This window comes from Oncorhynchus keta, chromosome 32 (assembly GCF_023373465.1).
Source record: "Oncorhynchus keta strain PuntledgeMale-10-30-2019 chromosome 32, Oket_V2, whole genome shotgun sequence".
Taxonomy (NCBI): Eukaryota; Metazoa; Chordata; class Actinopteri; order Salmoniformes; family Salmonidae; genus Oncorhynchus; species Oncorhynchus keta.
Window position 1 is genome coordinate 12790738 of NC_068452.1, and position 24726 is coordinate 12815463.

Here is a 24726-nt window from a genome sequence, read left to right on the forward strand (position 1 = left end):
AAGAGGGACCAGGAGTCTGTTGATTGGGTTCATTTGTTGAAATCAAATCAAGCTTTATTTGTACAGCACATTTCAGACATGAATGCAACACAATGGCTTCACAGGGAAAAAAACTATGAAAATAAACATAAATATTTAGTACATATCAAACAGAAGACTAATGAGCACCATAAGAAAATGCCATAGATTAAAATATTAAGAGGCCAGACACTCTTAAATAGAACCTGGACCAGCTCAGGTTAAACACCTTCCCACCAACAAGATGGACAAGCCAGCACAGGTGTAACACATACCGACTAACGAGGTGACACCGATCAGTGCGTCCTACGTGCTAACGAGCAAGACACGCGAAAGGCCAACCTCAAAGCATAAATGGAAAAACCAAAGCCTGGAACACCTTCCCCCTTATATGGTATATTTTTGTTGGACAAGTTTGCTCACCACCAACAGAAAACAACTTCCAGTTGACATTATAATCAACTACAATGCTTTACCAATATAAACATGGCGTCTACTGGCTGTCAACAATTAAAAAATAGAAAAACAACACCTATTCCTAAACAATCATATTTTTTCTCCTTTTCTTTCTATAGAATCCTAAAACCCACTAGCTTCTAGAACTCTTCCCCTTGGAACGAGCCCAAACAAAACTCAAATCAAATTGTATTAGTCACATGCGCCGAATACAACAGTGAAATGCTTCCTTACGAGCCCCTAACCAACAGTGCAGTTTCAATACAGAAAAGAAAAAGAGATAAAACTCCAAATAAAAACACTGGATAAACGCAAAACACAAATCTTTTTGACCCCAGAGATATTCAGCAACCAAATTTTCCTTACCACGGACATGTCTGATTTCAAGAGGAAACTCCTGCGATATCCGTAGTAACTTTCCACCTCACTGCGGAGCTTCTCTCTCTTTTCAGGGTTCACTCAATAGGCATGTTGTTGGCTCTGGGCCCAGTCCCCAATGTCATGCTCTAGTACATTTGGTTTGGCACGTGAGAATTAACCCTGATATTCTAAAAACAGGGCAACAATGTCAATATAATTGTACCAAAAAATGGTCAGTTGGTTGCATGAATAAATATCACTACTAAATGTTACATGAATTGAAATATTTGATTGCATAGTCATACTTTCAACATCTTTTCAATTACATTTTGCTAAGTGGGATAAGCCCAATGTCAAAACACAGTTTTAACGTATCCAAATCAATAACCAATATGCAGGAACAGTTTGGGATAAATTGAAAACATAACATGTGCTATACACACAAACATTTGCCACAATAACCGTATTAATTGTATTTTTAAAACAAGCTCCTTATAAACTGCACAAGCACCAAAAAAGCTGTTGTTTTGACAGTAGCAATAATTCACTTATATCGATTAGAGGGGAAATTCGGTTGTATGTGTTGTTGGAAAAAAAAACACATGGAAATGGGAGATATATTTTTCATCGATATCATGCTAAAATAATTTGTGCAAGAGGAGAGAGATGAGGTTGCACATCCTGTTAAAACTAACAGCTCAAAACCCACATGGAATCTGGGAGTAATGTGTACATCCCTGGTTAGAGGACAATTTGTAGGTTAGAGGACAACAATTGTCGAAACTTCTAATTGTCCCTAGAATTTCTAAGCAAACAGCTGGAGGCAGGGATTTCTCCTATAGATCTCCATTTTAATGGAATGGTCTGCCTACCAATGTGAAACACAGACTCGGTCTCAACCTTTAAGTCTTTACTGAAGACTCATCTCTTCAGTAGGTCATATGATTGAGTGTAGTCTGGCCCAGGAGTGTGAAGGTGAACGGAAAGGCTCTGGAGCAACGAACCGCCCTTCCCCTCTCTCCACTGGGATTCCCTGCCTCTAACCCTATTGCAGGGGCTGAGCCACTAGGTTACTGGTGTTCTTTCATGCCATCCCTAGGAGCGGTGAGTCACTTGAGTGAGTTGAGTCACTGACGTGATCTCTGTCTGGGTTGGCGCCCCCCCTTGGGTTGTGCCGTGGCGGAGATCTTTGTGGGCTATACTCGGCCTGGTCTCAGGATGGTAAGTTGGTGGTTGAAGATATCTCTCTGGTGGTGTGGGGGCTGTGCTTTGGCAAAGTGGGTGGGGTTATATCCTTCCTGTTTGGCCCTGTCTAGGAGTATCATCGGATGGGGCCACAGTGTCTCCTGACCCCTCCTGTCTCAGCCTCCAGTATTTATGCTGCAGTAGTTTGTGTCGGGGGGCTCGGGTCAGTTTTATATATCTGGAGTACCTGTCCTATCCGGTGTCCTGTGTGAAATTAAGTATGCTCTCTCTAATTTTCTCTTTCTTTCTCTCTCTCTGAGGTCTTGAGCCCTAGGACCATGCCTCAGGACTATCTGGCATGATGAGTCCTTGCTGTCCCCAGTCCATCTAGCCGTGCTGCTGCTCCAGTTAACTGTTCTGCCTGCGGCTATGGAACCCTGACCTGTTCACCGGACGTGCTACCTGTCCCAGACCTGCTGTTTTCAACTCTCTAGAGACAGCAGGAGCGGTAGAGACCTCTTAATGATTGGCTATGAAAAGCCGACTGACATACACTCCTGATGTGCTGACCTGTTGCACCCTCGACAACTACTGTGATTATTATTATTTGACCATGCTGATAATTTATGAACATTTGAACATCTTGGCCATGTTCTGTGTTAATCTGCACCCGGCACAGCCAGAAGAGGACTGGCCACCTGGTTCCTCTCTAGGTTTCGGCCTTTCTAGGGTGTTTTTCCTAGCCACCGTGCTTCTACACCTGCATTGCTTGATGTTTGGGGTTTTAGGCTGGGTTTCTGTACAGCACTTTGAGATATCAGCTGATGTAAGAAGGGCTATATAAATACATTTGATTTGAACTCTTTTTTTCTTTGTCCATTTTTGTTAAATCACATAAATAGAACTCTTCCATTTCAGAGCCTGGATTTCCCCCGAGGCTAATATCCATGTTGAAACCAATTCATAAGGGGGCAAACGTTTAGGCTTCTACATTGTGAAATCATTAAAATACTCCTACTACAATGTTAAAACATTCTACATTGTGACATTAATTCATTGAAATCATGAAACAACTCCTTATCTCTGGTCACAGCTATGAGATTTCTCTCCTGTGTGTGTTCTCTGGTGTTGAATCAGATGGCCAGATTGACCAAAACTTTTCCCACATTGACCACAGATATAAGATTTCCCCCTTGTGTGTATTCTCTGGTGTTGAGTCAGGTGGCCAGATGTAGCAAATCTCTTCCCACATTGATCACAGCTATAAGGTTTCTCTCCTGTGTGTTTTCTCTGGTGGACTGTCAGATTGCTAGATGTAGTAAAACTCCTCCCACATTGATCACAGCTATACGGTTTCTCTCCTGTGTGTTTTCTCTGGTGTACTGTCAGATAGCTAGATGTAGTAAAACTCCTCTCACATTGACCACAGCTAAAAGGTTTCTCTCCTGTGTGTTTTTTCTGGTGTACTGTCAGATAGCTTGATGAAGTAAAACTCCTCCCACATTGATCACAGCTATAAGGTTTCTCTCCTGTGTGTTTTCTCTGGTGTACTGTCAGATAGCTAAATGTAGTAAAACTCCTCCCACATTGACCACAGCTAAAATGTTTCTCTCCTGTGTGTGTTCTGTGGTGTGATGTCAGCTGGTCAGATCTAACAAAACTCTTCCCACATTGACCACAAATATAGGGTTTCTTTCCTGTGTGTGTTCTCTGGTGCATTGTCAGATCTCCAGATTGACTAAAACTCTTCCCACATTGATCACAGCTATAAGGTTTCTCTCCTGTGTGTATTCTCCGGTGCACTGTCAGATGGCTTGCTTGAACAAAACTCCTCCCACATTGATCACAGCTATAAGGTTTCTCTCCTGTGTGAATTCTCTGGTGCACTGTCAGATCTCCCGATTGACTAAAACTCTTCCCACATTGATCACAGCTATAAGGTTTCTCTCCTGTGTGTATTCTCTGGTGCACTGTCAGATCACCAGATTGACTAAAACTCTTCCCACATTGACCACAGCTATAAGGCTTCTCTCCTGTGTGTGTTCTCTGATGAATTTTAATGCCTGATAAGGTAAATCTCTTCCCACAGTCAGAGCAGCAGTGAGTTCTCTTCCCTGTGGATCTCTGCAGGTGTTTCTTGAGGTGTTTTGATCTGGAGAGACTCTTCTCTGCCTCTTCAGCATCATGAGGTTGTTGAGTATCCCCACAGGATCCACGATAGTCCCCACTCTCTCCTGTGTGAACAACAAAGTCAGATGATTCAAAGCCCACAACAGCAGAAAAACACTGTAAAAGACAGGTCAGGCCAACAGAGTAGCCATGATGTTGTACAGCAATTGATGTCTAATGAATGTTAAAATTATTTAAAATTAGCAAGAAGTCACATTTTGTCGTATTTTCACATTAGTAGTGACATTGATGACTGTTGACTAGAAATAAGTTATTAATGTTGTTGAAACTCAAAGCAGTGTGCCAGACGACTTTTGGTCTCCAATATAGGCCCCTTTCTGTGTTTAATAAAATTGCAGCACAAGGGCGATGCGCACAAAATTTGATTGCAGAAACACCTCCCCGCTAATGAGGAAACCGATAGTTATGGACGTAGTAGAGTGGGGCAAGAAAGTATTTAGTCAGCCACCAATGGTGCAAGTTCTCCCACTTAAAAAGATGAGGTCTGTAATTTTCATCATAGGTACACTTCAACTATGACAGACAAAATAAGAAAGAAATCCATAAAATCACATTGTAGGATTTTTAATGAATTTATTTGCAAAATATGGTGGAAAATAAGTATTTGGTCACCTACAAACAAGCAAGATTTCTGGCTCTCACAGACCTGTAATAACTTCTTTAAGAGGCTCCTCTGTCCTCCATTCGTTATATGTATTAATGGCACTTGTTTGAACTTGTTATCAGTATAAAAGACACCTGTCCACAACCTCAAACAGTCACACTCCAAACTCCACTCTGGCCAAGACCAAAGAGCTGTCAAAGGACACCAGAAACAAAATTGTAGACCTGCACCAGGCTGGGAAGACTGAATCTGCAATAGGTAAGCAGCTTGGTTTGAAGAAATTAACTGTGGGAGGAATTATTAGGAAATGGAAGACATACAAGACCACTGATAATCTCCCTCGATCTGGGGCTCCACGCAAGATCTCACCCCGTGGGGTCAAAATGATCACAAGAACGGTGAGGAAAAATCCCAGAACCACACGGGGGGACCTAGTGAATGACCTGCAGAGAGCTGGGACCAAAGTAACAAAGCCTACCATCAGCAAGGGCATTGAAGATGAAACGTGGCTGGGTCTTTCAGCATGACAATGATCCCAAACACACCGCCTGGGCAACAAAAAGTGGCTTCGTAAGAAGCATTTCAAGGTCCTGGAGTGGCCTAGCCAGTCTCCAGATCTCAACCCCAAAGCAAATCTTTGGAGGGAGTTGAAAGTCTGTGTTGCCCAGCAACAGCCCCAATATATCACTGCTCTAGAGGAGATCTGCATGGAGGAATGGTCCAAAATACCAGCAACAGTGTGTGAAAACCTTGTGAAGACTTACAGAAAACATTTGACCTCTGTCATTGCCAACAAAGGGTATATAACAAAGTATTGAGAGTTTGATCTCTGTCATTGTTAGGAAATTATGATTAATATGACTGAACAAATCATTTTAAATGGAACTGTAAGTAAAGATATACTCTGTTTTATTATATCTGATTAACAATATGAGTTCATAAGAAGGGATTGTGAGACACGGACAAGGAGTAATAAGTTAATGAACACCATTCCAACTAGGTAGAAACAAATGGGTTGTGGACTGTGTAAACACATAAGGTCGTTAGCCTATGGTTGACCCTACTGAAACTTAGCTCTGGGGTTTTTAGATAAGGCAGTGAGTGCATTCCTATGTTTTCTGTTAATTAAAACTGTCAGTTCAGTGGTGATCGATATTGTTGAGGGGTCAAAAGTTATCTGGGAGTGTGTTAGTAAGTTAGAATTAACTTTTCACCTTACTTTGTCCCGGTCGAGAGGAGGGGATTCTGTTAAAGCAGTGAAATGACGTCATGATCTGTATATAAACTGCTGCACGTGTTTAAGTGGTCGCGCGCTCCGAGAATAAATTCTATTACCTATTATTGAAAGACTGGTCTGCGTCTATTTTATGCAAACAAGAAATCTTACAAATTCTCATAAAATAGATTAAGGGCTTTCAATTGATGAAAGCACATTGGCATAATTAAATTATACTAACAGTCATTGCCAACAAAGGGTATATAACAAAGTATTGAGAAACTTTTGTTATTGAACAAATACTTATTTTCCACCGTAATTTGCAAATAAATTCATTAAAAATCCTACAATGTGATTTTCTGGATTTTTTTTCCTCATTTTGTCTGTCATAGTTGAAGTGTACCTATGATGAAAATTACAGGCCTCATCTTTTTAAGTGGGAGAACTTGCACAATTGGTGGCTGACAAAATGCTTTTTTGTCCCACCGTATAATTGCCTGGAGCAAAAATGGTGAGCAAAGATTGGAGTTTTTCACAATGTATTCTGAATGTGAATGCGGGAAAACTCAGGGGAGCAACCTCCATTTCCAGGTTGCTTATGAGTACATTTCACACTACATTGGATTATAATTGTAAGGCTTGTTTGAATGTCCTACTTAATATAATGTTTGCTACAGTATTAAGAATGATGTGTAATTATTGAAGAACTGTGTTAATGACAGTATACATTTGGGTGTTGCTAATAAAGTTAAGATTATTATTTCACCTTTATTTAACCAGGTAGGCCAGTCGAGAACAAGTTCTCATTTACAACTGCGACCTGGCCAAGATAAAGCAAAGCAGTGCGACAAGAGAACAACAGAGTTACATACACTTGGGATAAACAAATGTACAGTCAATAACAATAGAACGTCTATATACAGTGTGTGCAAATGGAGTAAGGAGGTAAGGCAATAAATAGGCCATAGCAGCGAAGTAATTACAAATTAACACTGGAGTTATGGATGTGCAGATGATGATGTGCAAGTAGAAATACTGGTGTGCAAAAGAGCAAAAAAAAAGTTAATAAAAAAATGGGGATGAGGTAGGCAGTTGGATGGGCTATTTACAGATGGGCTGTGTACAGCTGCAGCGATCGGTAAACTGCTCAGATAGCTGATGCTTAAAACCTGTTGCGACTCTAGGGGCACTATTTTCATTTTTGGAAAAAAAACAGGATATTTTGTCAGGACAAGATGCTAGAATATGCATACAATTGACAGCTTTGGATAGAAAACAGTAACGTTTCCAAAACTGTAAAGATATTGTCTGTGAGAATAACAGAACTGATGTTGCAGGCGAAAGCCTGAGAAAAATCCAATCAGGAAGTGTCCCATATTTTGAAAGCGCTGCGTGCCAATGAGTCCCCATTGAGCTGTGAATGTGCTATGAACCAGCTTACGCTTTCTACGTATTCCCCAAAGTGTCTACAGCATTGTGACATAGTTTTACGCATTTATGTTGAAGAATACCCGTAGGGGGCTACATTGCGCAAGTGGTCACATGATGCCCCCGGAGAAAATCTTGCGTAAAGTACAGAGGTAGCCATTATTCCAATCGCTTCTACTGAGAAACCAATTGTCCCGGTGGATATATTATCGAATAGATATTTGAAAAACACCTTGAGGATTGATTCTAAACAACGTTTGCCATGTTTCTGTCGATATTATGGAGCTAATTTGGAATATTTTTCGGCGTTGTCGTGACCGATCGATGATCGATTTCTCAGCCAAACGTGAAGAACAAACTGAGCTATTTCGCCTACAAAAATAACCTTTTGGGAAAAAATGAACTTTGGCTATCTACCTGGGAGTCTCGTGAGTGAAAACATCCGAAGTTCATCAAAGGTAAACAATTTCATTTGATTGCTTTTCTGATTTCCGTGACAAGGTTACCTGCTGCTAGGAAGGCATAATGCTATGCTAGGCTATCAATAAACTTACACAAATGCTTGTCTAGCTTTGGCTGTAAAGCATATTTTGAAAATCTGAGATGACAGGGTGATTACCAAAAGGCTAAACTGTGTTCCAATATATTTCACTTGTGATTGTCATGAATATGAATATTTTCTTGGAAGATTTATGTCCGTTGCGTTATGCTAATTCGTGTCAGATGATGACAACGGTCCCGTTCACGGGATGGGGTGACACTAGAGGTTAAAGTTAGCGAGGGAGAGTCTCCAGCTTCAGTGATTTCAGTGAACTGGAAGGAAAGGCGGCCAAAGTAGGGGTTGGCTTTGGGAATGACCAGTGAGATATACTTCCTGGAGCACGTGCTATGCTATGGTGACCAGTGAGCTGAGTTAAGGCAGCCTTGCAAAGACTTATAGATGACCTGGAGCCAGTGGGTTTGGAGACGAATATGTAGCGAGGGCCAGCCGACGAGAGCAGTGGTATATGGGGATATGGTGACAAAACGGATGGCACTGTGATAGACTGCATCCAGTTTGCTGTGTAGAGTGTTGGAGGATATTTTGAAAATGACATCACTGAAGTCAAGGATCGGTAGGATAGTCAGTTTTACGAGCTTGTGTTCTGCAGCGTGAGTGAAGGAGGCTTTGTTGCAAAATTGGAAGCCGATTCTAGATTTAATTTTGGATGGGAAATGCTTAATATTAGTCTGGAAGGAGAGTTTACAGTCTAGCAAGACACATAGGTATTTATAGTTGTCCACATTTTCTAAGTCCGAACCGTCCAGAGTAGTGATGCTGGACGTGCGGGTACGGGCAGCGATCGGTTGAAAAGCATACATTTAGTTTTACTAGCGTTTAAGAGCAGTTGGAGGCCATGGAAGGAGTGTTGTTTGGCATTGAAGCTCGTTTGGGGGTTTGTTAACCTTTTTGGGATTTTCACTTTTGGATGAATAGCGTGCCCAGAGTAAACTGCCTGCTATGTCCCAGATGCTAATATATACATATTATTATTATTGGATAGAAAACACTCTGAAGTTTCTAAAACTGTTTGAATGATGTCTGTGAGTGAGATATGGATAAAGTTTCACTTCTTATGGCTTCCACTAGACGACAGAGCAGCAGGGTAACCTAGTGGTTAGAGCGTTGGACTAGTAACCGAAAGGTTGCAAGTTCATATCCCCGAGCTGACACGGTACCAATCTGTCGTTCTGCCCCTGAACAGGCAGTTAACCCACTGTTCCTTAGCCGTCATTGAAAATAAGAATTTGTTCTTAACCTATGGGGACGCTATGTCATTATTGGATTAAAAAACGTGCCATATTTTGTCACGAAAAGATGCTTGACTATGCATATAATTGGCAGCTTTGGAAAGAAAACACTGACGTTTTCAAAACTGCAAAGATATTATCTGTGAGTGCCCCAGAAATGATGCTACAGGCGAAACCAAGATGTAACCTCAAACAGGAAATTAGCTGAATTTTTGAAGCTCTGTTTTACTATCGTCTCCTTATATGGCTGTGAATGTGCTGTGAACGAGCTTATGCCCTCTGCCGTTCGTCCAAGATGTCTGCAGCATTGTGACGTATTTGTAGGCATATCATTGGAAGATTGGCCATAAGAGACTACATTTGCCAGGTGTCCGCCCGGTGTCCTTTGTCTAAATTGGTGGGCAATTGTCAGTGTCACTCATTTTACCTTGCGATACAGAGGGAGAAGCAAACTTCCAGGAACGATACATCATTGAAGAGATATGTAGAAAAACACCTTGAGGATTGATTCTAAACAACGTTTGCCATGTTTCAGTCGATATTATGCAGTTATTTGGAAAAAGTTCGGCGTTTTTATAACTGAATTTTTGTTTTTTTTTGGTAGCCAAACATGACGCAGAAAACGGACCGATTTCTCCTGCACAAATAATCTTTCAGGAAAACTGAACATTTGCTATCTAACTGAGAGTCTCATTGAAAACATCCAAAGTTCTTCAAAGGTAAATGATTTATTGAATGTTTTTGCTGGTTTTTGTGAAAATTGTTGCCTGGTGATGCTAAAGCTAAATGCTAACGCTAAATGCTAGTTTTGCTATGGTAGAGAAGCATATTTTAGAAAATCTGAGATGACAGTGTTGTTAACAAAAGGCTAAGCATGAGAGCTAGCATATTGATTCCATTTCATTTGCGATTTTCATGAATAGTTAACGTTGCGTTATGGTAATGGGCTTGAGGCTGTAGTCATGATCCCGGATCCGGGTTGGCTCGACGCAAGAAGTTAACTGACTTGCCTAGTTAAATAAAGGTTAAAAAATTTAAAAAGAAGAAGAGTTACCTCTCATTCCAGTGCTTTTCTTCAGACAAAAGAATTCGCCGGTTGGTGTTTTATGTTAAAAACATCCTAAAGATTGATTCCATACATCGTTTGACATGTTTCTAAAGGACTGTAAAGGAACTTCTCGAGTTTTTGTCTGGACGAAGTGCCTGCGCCTCATGAAGATGGATTTCTGGGCTGAACAAGCTAACAACAAGTGGATATTTGGACTTAAATGACAGGCTTTATGAAAATTTGTGTTACAAATCAGTCATTTATTGTTGAACTGGGATTCCTGGGAGTGCCTTCTGATGAAGATCATCAAAGGTAAGTGAATATTTATGGTGTAATTTCTAACTTCTGTACTCCAAAATGGTGGATATTCTTCTGGCTGTTTTGGGTTCTGAGCGTCGTTCTCAGATTATGCTTTTTCCGTAAAGTTTTTTTTTAAATCTGGCAGAGCAGAGCATTAAGGAGAATTCCATCTTTAATTCTGTGAATAACAGTTGTATCTTTTATCAATGTTTATTATGAGTATTTCTGCAGAATCACCTTATGTTTTGGAATCAAAGCATTACTACACTTAACGCGCCAATGTAAACTGAGATTTTTGGATATACACTTTACACCATTTTAAAGATACACTTCTCGTTAATCCAACCACAGTGTCCGATTTCAAAAAGGCTTTTCGGCGAAAGCAGAACATATCATTATGTTAGGTCAGCAACTAGTCACAGAAAGCACAGAAAGAAATATAGATAAATGAATCCCTAACCTTTGATAATCTTCATCAGATGACACTCCACGGTCTCAATGTTACACAATACATATATGTTTTGTTCGATCGAGTTCATATTTATATCCAAAAACCTCAGTTTACATTGGCGTCATGTTCAGAAATGCCTCAAACATCCAGAGAAATTGCAGAGCCACATCAAAGAACAGAAATACTCAAACTTTGATGAAAGATACATGTTTTACATAGAATTAAAGATAAACTTGTTCTTAATGCAACCGCTGTGTCAGATTTCAAAAAAGCTTTACGGCAAAAGCACAACATTCAATAATCTGAGAACAGCGTTCAGCCACAAAAGCAAGCTATACAGTTACCAAAATGTGGAGCATTATAGATCTTCACTTAGCTTTGCTGATCTTTGTCGGAAAGCACTCCCAGGACTCCCACAAGAACTGTTTGTTTTGTTTGATTTCATCCATATTTATGTCCACATACCTCCGTTTGGTTCGCGTGGCTAGTTCACTATTCCAAAGGCACAATGTGTGAGTGCAAAATCCAGACGAGAAGTCAAGAGTTCCATTACAGTTTGTAGAAACATGTCAACCGATGTTAACAATCAATAGGGTCTTCGGGTCTTTTTTGATAATAAATCTTCAATAATTTTCCAACCGGACAATAGCGTATTCATTACAGAGGAAAAAGGGGGACCGGCGTGACCGCGCAGTAAACAACTGATTGGCCACAGCTTAGTCCACTTTTTGAAACAGCTCTTATTCGACCCCCTTCCATAATAGAAGCCTCAAACAACTTTCTAAAGACTGTTGACATCTGCTGGATGCCTTGGGAAGTGCAATCTGGCCCCATAGACACAGCATATTGGATAGGCAATCACTTAATTGAAACTACAAACCTCAGTTTTTCCCACTTCCTGGTAGGTTTTGTCTCAGGTTTTCGACTGCCATATGAGTTCTGTTATACTCACAGACATCATTCAAACAGTTTTAGAAACTTCAAAGTGTTTTCTATCCAATACTAACAATAATATGCATATATTAGCATCTGGGACAGAGTAGGAGGCAGTTTACTCTGGGCACCTTATTCATCCAAGCTACTCAATACTGCCCCCCTGTCACCAATAAATTAACAGTGTCCAAAATGTATACAGATGTATACAGAATGGTGCCGTCTGCGTAAAGGTGGATCAAGGAATAAGTTGGTATATACAGAGAAAAGAGTCGGCCCGAGAATTGAACCCTGTGGTACCACATAGAGACTGCCAGAGGTCCGTACAACAGGCCCTCCGATTTGACAATCTGAACCCTGTCTGAGAAGAAGTTGGTGAACCAGGCAAGTCAGTCATTTGAGAAACCAAGGCTGTTGAGTCTGCCGATAAGAATACGGTGATTGACAGAGTCGAAAGCCTTGGCCAGGTTGATGAAGACAGCGACAGAGTATTGTCTCTTATCGATGGCGGTTATGATATCGTTTAGGTCCTTGAGCGTGGCTGAGGCGCACCCGTGACCAGCTCGGAAACCGGATTGCACAGCGGAGAAGGTACGGTGTGATTCAAAATGGTCAGTGATCTGTTTGTTAACTTGGCTTTTGAAGACTTTAGAAAGGCAGGGCAGGATGGATATAGGCCTGTAACAGTTTGGGTCTAGAGTGTCACCCCCTTTGAAGAGGGGGATGACCGCGGAAGTGTTCCAATCTTTAGGAATCTCAGACAATAAGAAAGAGAGGTTGAACAGACTAGTAATAGGGGTTGCCACATTGGCGGCGGATATTTTGAGAAAGAGAGGATCCAGAATGTCTATCCCAGCTGATTTGTACAGGTCCAGGTTTTGCAACTCTTTCAGAACATCAGCTATCTGGATTTGGGTGAAGGAGAAGCTGGGGAGGCTTGGGCAAGTAGCTGCGGGGGGTGGGGAGCTGTGGCCGGGGTTGGGGTAGCCAGAAGGAAAGCATGGCCAGCTGTCGAGAAATGCTTATTGAAATGATTGATTATTGTGGAGTTATCGGTGGTGACAGTGTTTCCTAACATCAGTGCAGTGGGCAGCTGGGATGATGTTCTCTTATTCTCCATGGACTTTACAGTGTCCCAAAACCTTTTAAAGTTCGAGCTACAGGATGCACATTTCTGTTTTGCATATCACGGAGACTATTCGATGCTAGTGCAGTACGCCACAGGATGTTTTTGTGCTGGTCGAGAGCAGTCAGGTCTAGAGTGAAACAAGGGCTATATCTGTTCTTAGTTCTACATTTTTTTAAAGGGGCACACTTATTTAAGGTGGTGAGGAAATTACTTTTAAAGAACAACCAGGCATCCTCTTCTGACGGGATGAGGTCAATATCCTTCGAGGACACCCGGGCCAGGTTGATTAGAAAGGCCTGCTTGCAGAAGTGTTTTAGGGAGCGTTTGCCAGTGATGAGGGGTGGTCGTTTGACCGCGGATCCATAACGGATGCAGGCAATTAGGGGGTGATCGCTGAGATCCTGATTGAAAGCAGGTGTATTTGGAGTAAAAGCTGGTCAGGATAATATCTATGAGGGTGCCCATGTTTGTAGGACGGCCGGGGTGTTCAGCATATCCCAGTTTAGGTCACCCAACAGAAAGAACTCTGAAGATAGTTGGGGGGAAATCAATTGACATATGGTGTCCAGAGCACAGCAGGGAACTGAGAGGGGGGGTCTATAATAAGCAGCAACAGTGAGAGACTTATTTCTGGAGAGATTCATTTTTAAAATTAAAAGCTCAAACTGTTTGGGTGTAGACCTGGAAAGTATGACAGAACTTTGCATGCCATTTCTGCAGTAGATTGCATCTCCTCCCCCTTTGGCAGTTATATCTAGACGAAAAATGTTGTCGATGGGGATGGAAATTTCAGAATTTTTGGTGGCCTTCCAAAGGATTCAGAAATGGCAAGGACATCAAGGTTGGTGGAGTGTGCTAAAGCAGTGAGTAAAACAAACTTAGGGAGGAGGCTTCTGATGTTAACATGCATGAAACCAATGTTTTTATGATTAAAGAAGTCAACAAATGAGAGTGCCTGGGACACACAGGGCCTGGGTTAACCTCTACATCACCCCAGGAACAGAGGAGTAGGATGAGGGTACGGCTAAAGGCTATCAGAACTGGTTGTCTAGTGCGTTGGGAACAGAGAATTAAAGGAGCAGATTTCTGGGCATGGCAGGATAGATTCAAGGCATGATGTACAGACAGGGGTATGGTAGGGTGCGAGTACAGTGGAGGTAAACCTAGGCATTGAGTGACGATAAGAGAGGTTGCATCTCTGGAGGCACCAGTTATGCTAGGTGAGGTCACTGCAAGTGTGGGAGGTGGGACAAAAGAGTTCTTGGAGGCATGTTGAGTGGGACTAGGGGCTGCGCAGTAAAATAAAACAATGATAACTACCCTAAACAACAGTATACAAGGCATAGTGACAGAGATAAATAAAGCAATGCATAAAGCAATCACAGGTGTTGATTGGGAGAGCTAGCTAAGACAACAACGGGTAAGACAACAACAGGTAAAATGGCAATGAACGGGCAGAGAGGGTCGGTTAACGACACACAGGGGATGAGTTCGAGGCCGACAGATAAACAAAATGGAGTACCGTGATTAATGAACAGTCCAGCAGGCATCAGCTATGTAGCCAAGTGATCATAGGGTCCAGTGAACAGGAATATATGAACCAGGGAAGCCGTTAGGTAGTCATTACTACGCTAGCACCAGTTAGCCTCTATCCCAGGTGCATTTCCCGGCTAGCAAACAAAATGACTCCAGCTACAATTCACATTTTACTAATTGGCCTGGACCCTTTGCCGACATGGAGCCCCGCCGATCCATCACGACTGGTCTGCCGACGCAATTCCATCCGATGTGCCCTCAACCGGCCTTTGCCAGACGTCGGTGACGCCCTTGTCCCGAAGCTAGCATATGATGAACTTCAACCTAAATACAGGATCTTGCTGTCGGACAGTTTTTTGTATTCTGAAATGCACTTGAACTATGTATCAATTCGTGGCTCCTCATGCTACGCTGGGAAAACAGTTTGTGGGAACAGAAATACTAAATAATTTCAGAGCTTTCTAAATCCAACGGTTTTTAACTGAGTGTCAGGGCATTAGCCACTATAGCCACTCCGGTGCAAACGTCCAGAGCTTACGAAATTATTTTGTATTTCTGTTCCCATGAAAACAGTTTTCCCAGCTTAACATAAGGAGCCACTAGAGATTGGAAGGTATATTTAATTTTAAAATGGAAAAAGAGATTGAAATATATTGCAATTAATACAAAAAGACGAAAAGAAAAAAAACATTTACACCAAACACGTCTTACTGCTACGCCATCTTGGATTAAAAGATGACACTCAGTTAAAAACCATTGGATTTAGCAAACTCTGAAATTATTTAGTCAGGTTATGTCGATGACTGGCTCCCTCCTAGTCAGGTTATATTGATGACTGGCTCCCTCCGAGTCATTTGTATGTCTTATTTATTTAATCAAACAGCGTGCATAAAGCATCATACGTTCAGTACATATAGATTTTATAAAAACACATGGGGCGATTGGTAAAAATTAGATGACTCTTGGTTGACCAAGATGTATTTTAGTTGTGGACAACACTAGAACATGATTTTGGGGCTCCCAGAAGGCGCAGCAGACACTGCATCTCAGTGCTTGAGGAGTCACTACAGACACCCTGGTCCTTCTGTGGCTCAGTTGGTAGAGCATGGCGCTTGTAACGCCAGGGTAGTGGGTTCGATTCCCGGGACCACCCATACGTAGAATGTATGCACACATGACTGTAAGTCGCTTTGGATAAAAGCGTCAGCTAAATGGCATATATATAAATGGCATATATATATATATATCAAATCCAAGCTGTATCACAACTGGCCGTGATTGGGAGTCCCATAGGGTGGCGCACAATTGGCCCAGCGTCGTCCGGGGTAGGTAGTCATTGTAAATAAGATTTTGTTCTTAAACAGACTTGCCTAGTTAAATAAAGGTTACATTTAGATAAATAAATGTTTCATGACAAACCATTTTTTACAAATCTGTCAAGGCACCAACGTTGAGGGTTTAAAACCAATTCATTAATGTAATTGAATCTAATGTAATGGCACGAAACAAATTAGCTGAATATTATACAAGAGCGTCTGCTAAATGACTTAAATGTAAATGTAATACAATGACTTAAACAGCTCTAATAATTTGCCCCCACAGGAAATCGACACTGACATTTATAGAATATATCATATAGCCTCAATCTGTTTAAAACAGTCATTTTGACCTCATGGATGGCCAGTCGTTGTATTCATAGTGTAGTGAATTCAGGGGGTAGTCCTGAGCTGAACTCAAACCTGGGTCCAGTGACTGTTAAGCCGACACCTTATAACTGTTACGCCAAGTTTTTTGAACTTCTTGACAAGGTCGCTGGGTGTTAGAGAAATCTATTGTAGTAACCGTAACCTATGAATGTGAGAGTGGTAACACTTTTCCTTGCCCCATCCCTCAGCTGTTTACCAAACCAAGCATCTGGGTAGCCATTTTGTTGCTGTTTAAAAAAACACACAACCCAGCAATCTGCAGTTCAAACAATAACAAATATGTTATTCCACAACTATTTTGGTAATAAGATGGGGTTGGAGAAATGTAACTACTTTCAAAATTCATAGACAGACCTATGGATGAAAGGACTGACCCATCCATGATATCAACATAACAGTTTTAACCCCATGTTGAGGTTATACAGTGGTGTTAAAGCGGGAATTGTTTCTAAACACTTGAGTTAAAAAACGTCTTTGGTAAAGCAGATCATGAGCTCATGAGGCATGTGTTAATACACTTCAAGAATCAATGGCTATAACTAAATAATCAAAAAGTCACAATACGGATGTAGCAATTGCATATTTCCGCTTTAACACCAAACATCAGTTCTACAACTGTAGAGTTTGTGCCACTGTTTTTTAAGACAGTACTTACTAGTGTTAATCAGGGCCCGTTCACCGTTAGAACCCTTAAGATGCGTTTGGGAAACCGGGCCCAGATATCCAGTTTCCTCCTCCTTTGTGGATGTAACAGTCATCTCCTCCACCTCTTCTTTCACACCATAAAATTCATCCTTCTCTCCTTTTACTGTAACATCCTCCTCTTCTTTCACTCTGAACGAGTCTTCCTCTTCTTTCACTGAAACGTCTTTCTCTTCTTTTTTCACTGTAACAGCCTCACCCTCTACTTGTTGTTGTATTGTAACAGCCTCATCTTCCTCCGTCCAGCAGCCCTTCTCTTCTTTAGCAGGGGAGTAGCTTAGTGGCCGCATGGTCGGGGATGTTAGCTAGCTAGGCTAATGCTAACTTAACCAGCCCGCTAGCTGACTAATAATAACAACACCGTAAATATGAAATGAAATCGGATAACTAACTAGACGACAGGAGTGATTTTAAACACAGTGCATAATAAACACTTAAGCGTCGAAATAACTTTATTGGTTCGTCTATTTTGTCTTGCAAGCTACCGAGGTGTCTGACTAACTGTTGTTGTTGCTGTTGAAAGAAGCGTTCCGTCCACTAGATCATAAGTCACACCAGCAGCATTGCCGTAATTCCCACATCGCCATCTGTTGACTGGAGTGGGTAACGCAGTTGAGTAAAACGTATATTTAATATTCAGACAAGTTAAAGTGTAGGAAGCATTCGTTTTTACTCACCAGTGTAACGATACAGTGTGGTTAAAGACTTAAACTTAGTTGTATTGAAGATCTGGTAACCTATAAGCACAACCAGTTATGTTGTTGAATTATCACATATCTGTTATTTCACCTTTATTTAAACCAGGTAGGCCAGATAGTATATAGTATATTCTAGAATTCCTCCATGATGTCATAATAGTTTAACCAAGTTTCTAGAATATATAGTATATTCTAGAATTCCTCCATGATGTCATAATGATAGTTTAACCAAGTTTTTATAATATATAGTATATTCTAGAATTCGTCCATGATGTCATAATGATAGTTTAACCAGGTTTCTAGGCTAGATAGTTTAATATTCTAGAATTCATCCATGAGGTCATAACGATAATTTAACCAGGTTTCTAGGCTATATAGTATATTCTAGAATATCCCGTTTAGAACAAGTTCTCATTTACAACTGAGACTTGGCCAAGATAAAGCAAAGCAGTGCAACTCAAACAACAACACAGTTACACGTGGAATAAACAAACGTTCAGTCAATAACACAATAGAAAAATCTATACACAGTGTGTGCAAATGAGGTAGGATAAGGGAGTTAAGGCAATAAATAGGCCATGGTGGCAAAGTAATTACAATATAGCAATTAAACACTGGAATGGTAGATGTGCAGAAGATGAATGTGCAAGTAGAGATACTGGGGTGCAAAGGAGCAAGATAAATGAATAAATACTGTATGGGGATGAGGTAGGTAGATAGATGGGCTGTTTACAGATGGACTATTGGTTCATTTTAACAGTAAATTTCAACAGTGAAATGTTTTTTTAGGGAATATTTATGCATCCAACAACAAATAAAACAATATGATATTATTTCAAGAATTTGAAGAAGAAATTAATAGAGTTATAGGTGTATTTCAGGATATCAAAATTATCTTAGGTGGAGATTTTAATTCTGTACCTAATGTGATGATTGCCAGATATCCCCCTCCAAACAGATCCAGTTAATCCTGAGTTTAATAATCTATGTCTTGGATTAGTCGTTATTTGGAGATGTAAATATCCTGATAATAAGGAATTCACTTGGAGTAACAAGGACGTGTGTCCAGACAGTCAAGAATTGACTTCTGGTTGATTTCTACATTTACATTACATTTAAGTCATTTAGCAGACGCTCTTATCCAGAGCGACTTACAAATTGGTGCATTCACCTTATGACATCCAGTGGAACAGCCACTTTACAATAGTGCATCTAAATCTTTTAAGGGGGGGGGGTGAGAAGGATTACTTTATCCTATCCTAGGTATTCCTTAAAGAGGTGGGGTTTCAGGTGTCTCCGGAAGGTGGTGATTGACTCCGCTGTCCTGGCGTCGTGAGGGAGTTTGTTCCACCATTGGGGGGCCAGAGCAGCGAACATTTTTGACTGGGCTGAGCGGGAACTGTACTTCCTCAGTGGTAGGGAGGCGAGCAGGCCAGAGGTGGATGAACGCAGTGCCCTTGTTTGGGTGTAGGGCCTGATCAGAGCCTGGAGGTACTGAGGTGCCGTTCCCCTCACAGCTCCGTAGGCAAGCACCATGGTCTTGTAGCGGATGCGAGCTTCAACTGGAAGCCAGTGGAGAGAGCGGAGGAGCGGGGTGACGTGAGAGAACTTGGGAAGGTTGAACACCAGACGGGCTGCGGCGTTCTGGATGAGTTGTAGGGGTTTAATGGCACAGGCAGGGAGCCCAGCCAACAGCGAGTTGCAGTAATCCAGACGGGAAATGACAAGTGCCTGGATTAGGACCTGCGCCGCTTCCTGTGTGAGGCAGGGTCGTACTCTGCGGATGTTGTAGAGCATGAACCTACAGGAACGGGCCACCGCCTTGATGTTAGTTGAGAACGACAGGGTGTTGTCCAGGATCACGCCAAGGTTCTTAGTGCTCTGGGAGGAGGACACAATGGAGTTGTCAACCGTGATGGCGAGATCATGGAACGGGCAGTCCTTCCCCGGAAGGAAGAGCAGCTCCGTCTTGCCGAGGTTCAGCTTGAGGTGGTGATCCGTCATCCACACTGATATGTCTGCCAGACATGCAGAGATGCGATTCGCCACCTGGTCATCAGAAGGGGGAAAGGAGAAGATTAATTGTGTGTCGTCTGCATAGCAATGATAGGAGAGACCATGTGAGGTTATGACAGAGCCAAGTGACTTGGTGTATAGCGAGAATAGGAGAGGGCCTAGAACAGAGCCCTGGGGACACCAGTGGTGAGAGCACGTGGTGAGGAGACAGATTCTCGCCACGCCACCTGGTAGGAGCGACCTGTCAGGTAGGACGCAATCAAGCGTGGGCCGCGCCGGGAGATGCCCAACTCGGAGAGGGTGGAGAGGAGGATCTGATGGTTCACAGTATCGAAGGCAGCCGATAGGTCTAGAAGGATGAGAGCAGAGGAGAGAGAGTTAGCTTTAGCAGTGCGGAGCGCCTCCGTGATACAGAGAAGAACAGTCTCAGTTGAATGACTAGTCTTGAAACCTGACTGATTTGGATCAAGAAGGTCATTCTGAGAGAGATAGCGGGAGAGCTGGCCAAGGACGGCACGTTCAAGAGTTTTGGAGAGAAAAGAAAGAAGGGATACTGGTCTGTAGTTGTTGACATCGGAGGGATCGAGTGTAGGTTTTTTCAGAAGGGGTGCAACTCTCGCTCTCTTGAAGACGGAAGGGACGTAGCCAGCGGTCAGGGATGAGTTGATGAGCGAGGTGAGGTAAGGGAGAAGGTCTCCGGAAATGGTCTGGAGAAGAGAGGAGGGGATAGGGTCGAGCGGGCAGGTTGTTGGGCGGCCGGCCGTCACAAGACGCGAGATTTCATCTGGAGAGAGAGGGGAGAAAGAGGTCAGAGCACAGGGTAGGGCAGTGTGAGTAGAACCAGCGGTGTCGTTTGACTTAGCAAACGAGGATCGGATGTCGTCGACCTTCTTTTCAAAATGGTTGACGAAGTCATCTGCAGAGAGGGAGGAGGGGGGGGAGGGGGAGGAGGATTCAGGAGGGAGGAGAAGGTGGCAAAGAGCTTCCTAGGGTTAGAGGCAGATGCTTGGAATTTAGAGTGGTAGAAAGTGGCTTTAGCAGCAGAGACAGAGGAGGAAAATGTAGAGAGGAGGGAGTGAAAGGATGCCAGGTCCGCAGGGAGACGAGTTTTCCTCCATTTCCGCTCGGCTGCCCGGAGCCCTGTTCTAATTCATTAGATAATTCTGTAGTCAAGGTATCAATTGAACCATCAATTCTTACTGATCATAAAGTTATATTCTTATCTTTAAAGATGAATGGATCTAAAGTTAAACCGAATCAGAGTTATTGGAAACTCAATCGTAGACTGTTGGAAGATGATCATTTCAAGATGGATGCCAAAGATATTATACAAGACAATTGGACGACACCACCATTTTTTTGAAAGATCATAATGAAGTCAAGAAAGCAATTAATGCCTTCACACATGTATCAGGTTTATCTCTGAATATTAGGAAATGTGAATTATTTGCGTTGAAAAGATATGACTTAAACTCAGTATGTAATATCCCTGTAAAAGATGTGATGAAGTATCTTGGTATTACAGTTAGCAAAGATCAGAAAGAAATATCTCCTATTGTATCTCCTATTGTAGAGAAAATTGGGAAGAGATTTAACTTCTGGTTATTAAGAAATCTGTCTTTATCTGGACGTGAACTTTTAACAAAATCTGAAGGTCCAGATTAGTTTATTACCTCCCTTGCCTTAGATGTTCCTCTGTCAGTAACTAAAATGGTTGATGCTAAATGATTTAACTTCATATGGAGGAATAAACCTCATTATTTTCGAAAAGCGGTAATATGTAGCTATCAAGGTGAGGGAGGGCTGAATGCTCTAGATTTTAAAACCTCTGATATAATATTTAAGATTAAATGGAAACAAAACTATTTAAGAAATAAGGATTGCATTTGGAATATAATCCCTAATTTAATATTCCAACAGATTGGTGGTCTAGAATTATTACTCAAATGCAACTTTGATATGGGTAAAATTAATCTAGCTAACTTCCATTAATAACAAGTACTTCTAACTTGGAACCTCATGTACAAACACAATATTCCCCCCATAGGTATACAATCTGGAATAATAAAGACATAATAAAGACATTTTCCAGAACTGGTTTGACAACAACATTATTTGGGTTAAACAATTATTATTATTATTATAATTATTATTATTATTATTACTATTATTATTATTATTATTATTATTATTATTAACCTTTATTTAACTAGGCAAGTCAGTTAAGAACAAATTCTTATTTTCAATGATGGCCTAGGAACTGTGGGTTTCCTGCCTGTTCAGGGGCAGAATGACAGATTTGTACCATGTCAGCTCAGGGGTTTGAGCTTGCAACCTTCCGGTTACTATTCCAATGCTCGAGCCACTAGGCTACCCTGCTGCCCCATTATTGAATAATGATGGACAACTATATGATTATACAGAATTTATTAGAACACACAATGTTACATTCACTCCCGAGGAGTATCACATTGTTGTTATGGTTGTCCCTAAAGGTGCTATTCTTCGTTTAGGAGAATATAACAATACTCCAAGTGCAACTGTTGAGGATTTTGTAGCCTCAATACAACTAGAAGGAATTGACATTTTAAACTAGAAATGTAATAACATGTATATAAGGAAACTAGAAATATAATAACATGTATATAAGGAAACTAGAAATGTAATAACATGTATGTAAGGAAACTAGAAATGTAATAATAAGGAAACTATGTCAATATGTTACTATTCCCTCTGCTAAAATGTACTGGAATGCAGCCCTAGGACAAGTGGCCTGGAATGCAGCCCTAGGACAAGTGACCTGAAATTCAGCCCTAGGACAAGTATATTGGAATGCAGCCCTAGGACAAGTGTACTGGAATGCAGCCCTAGGACAAGTAAACAAATGCAGCCCTAGGACAAGTGAGTGGAATGCAGCCCTAGGACAAGTGAAATGGAATGCAGCCCTAGGACAAGTAAAATGGAATGCAGCCCTAGGACAAGTGAACTAAAATGCAGCCCTAGGACAAATAAAATGGAATGCAGCCCTAGGACAAGTGAAATAAAATGCAGCCCTAGGACAAGTAAACAAATGCAGCCCTAGGACAAGTGTGTGGAATGCAGCCCTAGGACAAGTAAAATGGAATGCAGCCCTAGGACAAGTGAACTAAAATGCAGCCCTAGGACAAGTGAACTAAAATGCAGCCCTAGGACAAGTAAAATGGAATGCAGCCCTAGGACAAGTGAACTAAAATGCAGCCCTAGGACAAGTGTCTGGAATGCAGTCCTAGGACAAGTGAGTTGAATGCAGTCCTAGGACAAGTGGGTTGAATGCAGCCCTAGGACAAGTGTATTGGAATGCAGCCCTAAGACAAGTGAACTGGAATGCAGCCCTAGGATAAGCGAACTGGAATGCAGCCCTCAGACAGGTGTACTGGAATGCAGCCCTAGGACAAGTGTGCTGGAATGCAGCCCTAGGACAAGTGATATGGAATGCAGCCCTAGGACAAGTAAAATGGAATGCAGCCCTAGGACAAGTGAACTAAAATGCAGCCCTAGGACAAGTGAACTAAAATGCAGCCCTAGGACAAGAGTCTGGAATGCAGCCCTAGGAGAAGTGTACTGGAATGCAGCCCTAGGACAAGTGTCCTGGAATACAGCCCTAGGAGAAGTGTACTGGAATGCAGCCCTAGGACAAGTGACCTGGAATGCAGCCCTAGGACAAGTAAAATGGAATGCAGCCCTAGGACAAGTGAACTAAAATGCAGCCCTAGGACAAGTGTCTGGAATACAGCCCTAGGAGAAGTGTACTGGAATGCAGCCCTAGGACAAGTGTACTGGAATGCAGCCCTAGGACAAGTGACCTGGAATGCAGCCCTAGGACAAGTGACCTGGAATGCAGCCCTAGGACAAGTAAAATGGAATGCAGCCCTAGGACAAGTGAACTAAAATGCAGCCCTAAGACAAGTGTCTGGAATGCAGCCCTAGGACAAGTGTCCTGGAATACAGCCCTAGGAGAAGTGTACTGGAATGCAGCCCTAGGACAAGTGTACTGGAATGCAGCCCTAGGACAAGTGACCTGGAATGCAGCCCTAGGACAAGTCTACTGGAATGCAGCCCTAGGACAAGTCTACTGGAATGCAGCCCTAGAACAAGTCTACTGGAATGCAGCCCTAGGACAAGTGAACTGGAATGCAGCCCTAGGACAAGTGTCTGGAATGCAGTCCTAGGCCAAGTGAGTTGAATGCAGCCCTAGGACAAGCGAACTGAATGCAGCCCTAGGACAAGTGTACTGGAATGCAGCCCTAGGACAAGTGTACTGGAATGCAGCCCTAGAACAAGTGAACTGGAATGCAGCCCAAGAACAAGTGAACTGGAATGCAGCCCCAGGACAAGTGAGTTGAATGCAGCCCTAGGACAAGTGAACTGGAATGGAGCCCTAGGACAAGTGTACTGGAATGCAGCCCTAGGACGAGTGTACTGGAATGCAGCCCTAGGACAAGTGACCTGGAATCCAGCCCTAGGACAAGTGACCTGGAATGCAGCCCTAGGACAAGTCTACTGGAATGCAGCCCTAGGACAAGTCTACTGGAATGAAGCCCTAGGACAAGTCTACTGGAATGCAGCCCTAGGACAAGTCTACTGGAATGCAGCCCTAGGACAAGTCTACTGGAATGCAGCCCTAGGACAAGTCTACTGGAATGCAGCCCTAGGACAAGTCTACTGGAATGCAGCCCTAGGACAAGTCTACTGGAATGCAGCCCTAGGACAAGTCTACTGGAATGCAGCCCTAGAACAAGTAAACTGGAATGCAGCCCAAGAACAAGTTAACTGGAATGCAGCCCTAGGACAAGTGAACTGGAACAAAGTCTCGTTGTTGTCTGGTAAATATTGTATCTAATAAGCTGAAAGAAATATCATACAAACTCATTCATAGAATCTACCCTGTAAAGACGTTTATTATACACAGATTTAAAATAG

At 42.1% G+C, this 24726-nt stretch overlaps 2 protein-coding genes across 5 annotated transcripts in view; one reads left to right on the top strand and one right to left on the bottom strand.

Moving 5' to 3' along the window:
• The window catches only part of LOC118365099 (zinc finger protein ZFP2-like), a 323918-nt gene that overhangs the window by 175961 nt on the left and 123231 nt on the right, over positions 1 to 24726 (bottom strand). For 2 of the 3 annotated variants that reach the window (XM_052490219.1, XM_052490218.1), the window contains one exon: positions 1426 to 4253. In XM_052490219.1, coding sequence (XP_052346179.1) covers positions 3097 to 4253 — 1157 coding nt within the window. In that variant the 3' untranslated portion in view covers positions 1426 to 3096. Of the gene's footprint in view, positions 1 to 1425; positions 4254 to 17006; positions 17638 to 24726 lie in introns of those variants that run through there. The other variant, XR_008088208.1, reaches the window with a different exon arrangement.
• LOC118365129 (zinc finger protein 501-like) overlaps positions 1 to 24726 on the top strand; it is a 309516-nt gene that overhangs the window by 25005 nt on the left and 259785 nt on the right. The gene's annotated exons all lie outside the window — the stretch shown is intronic.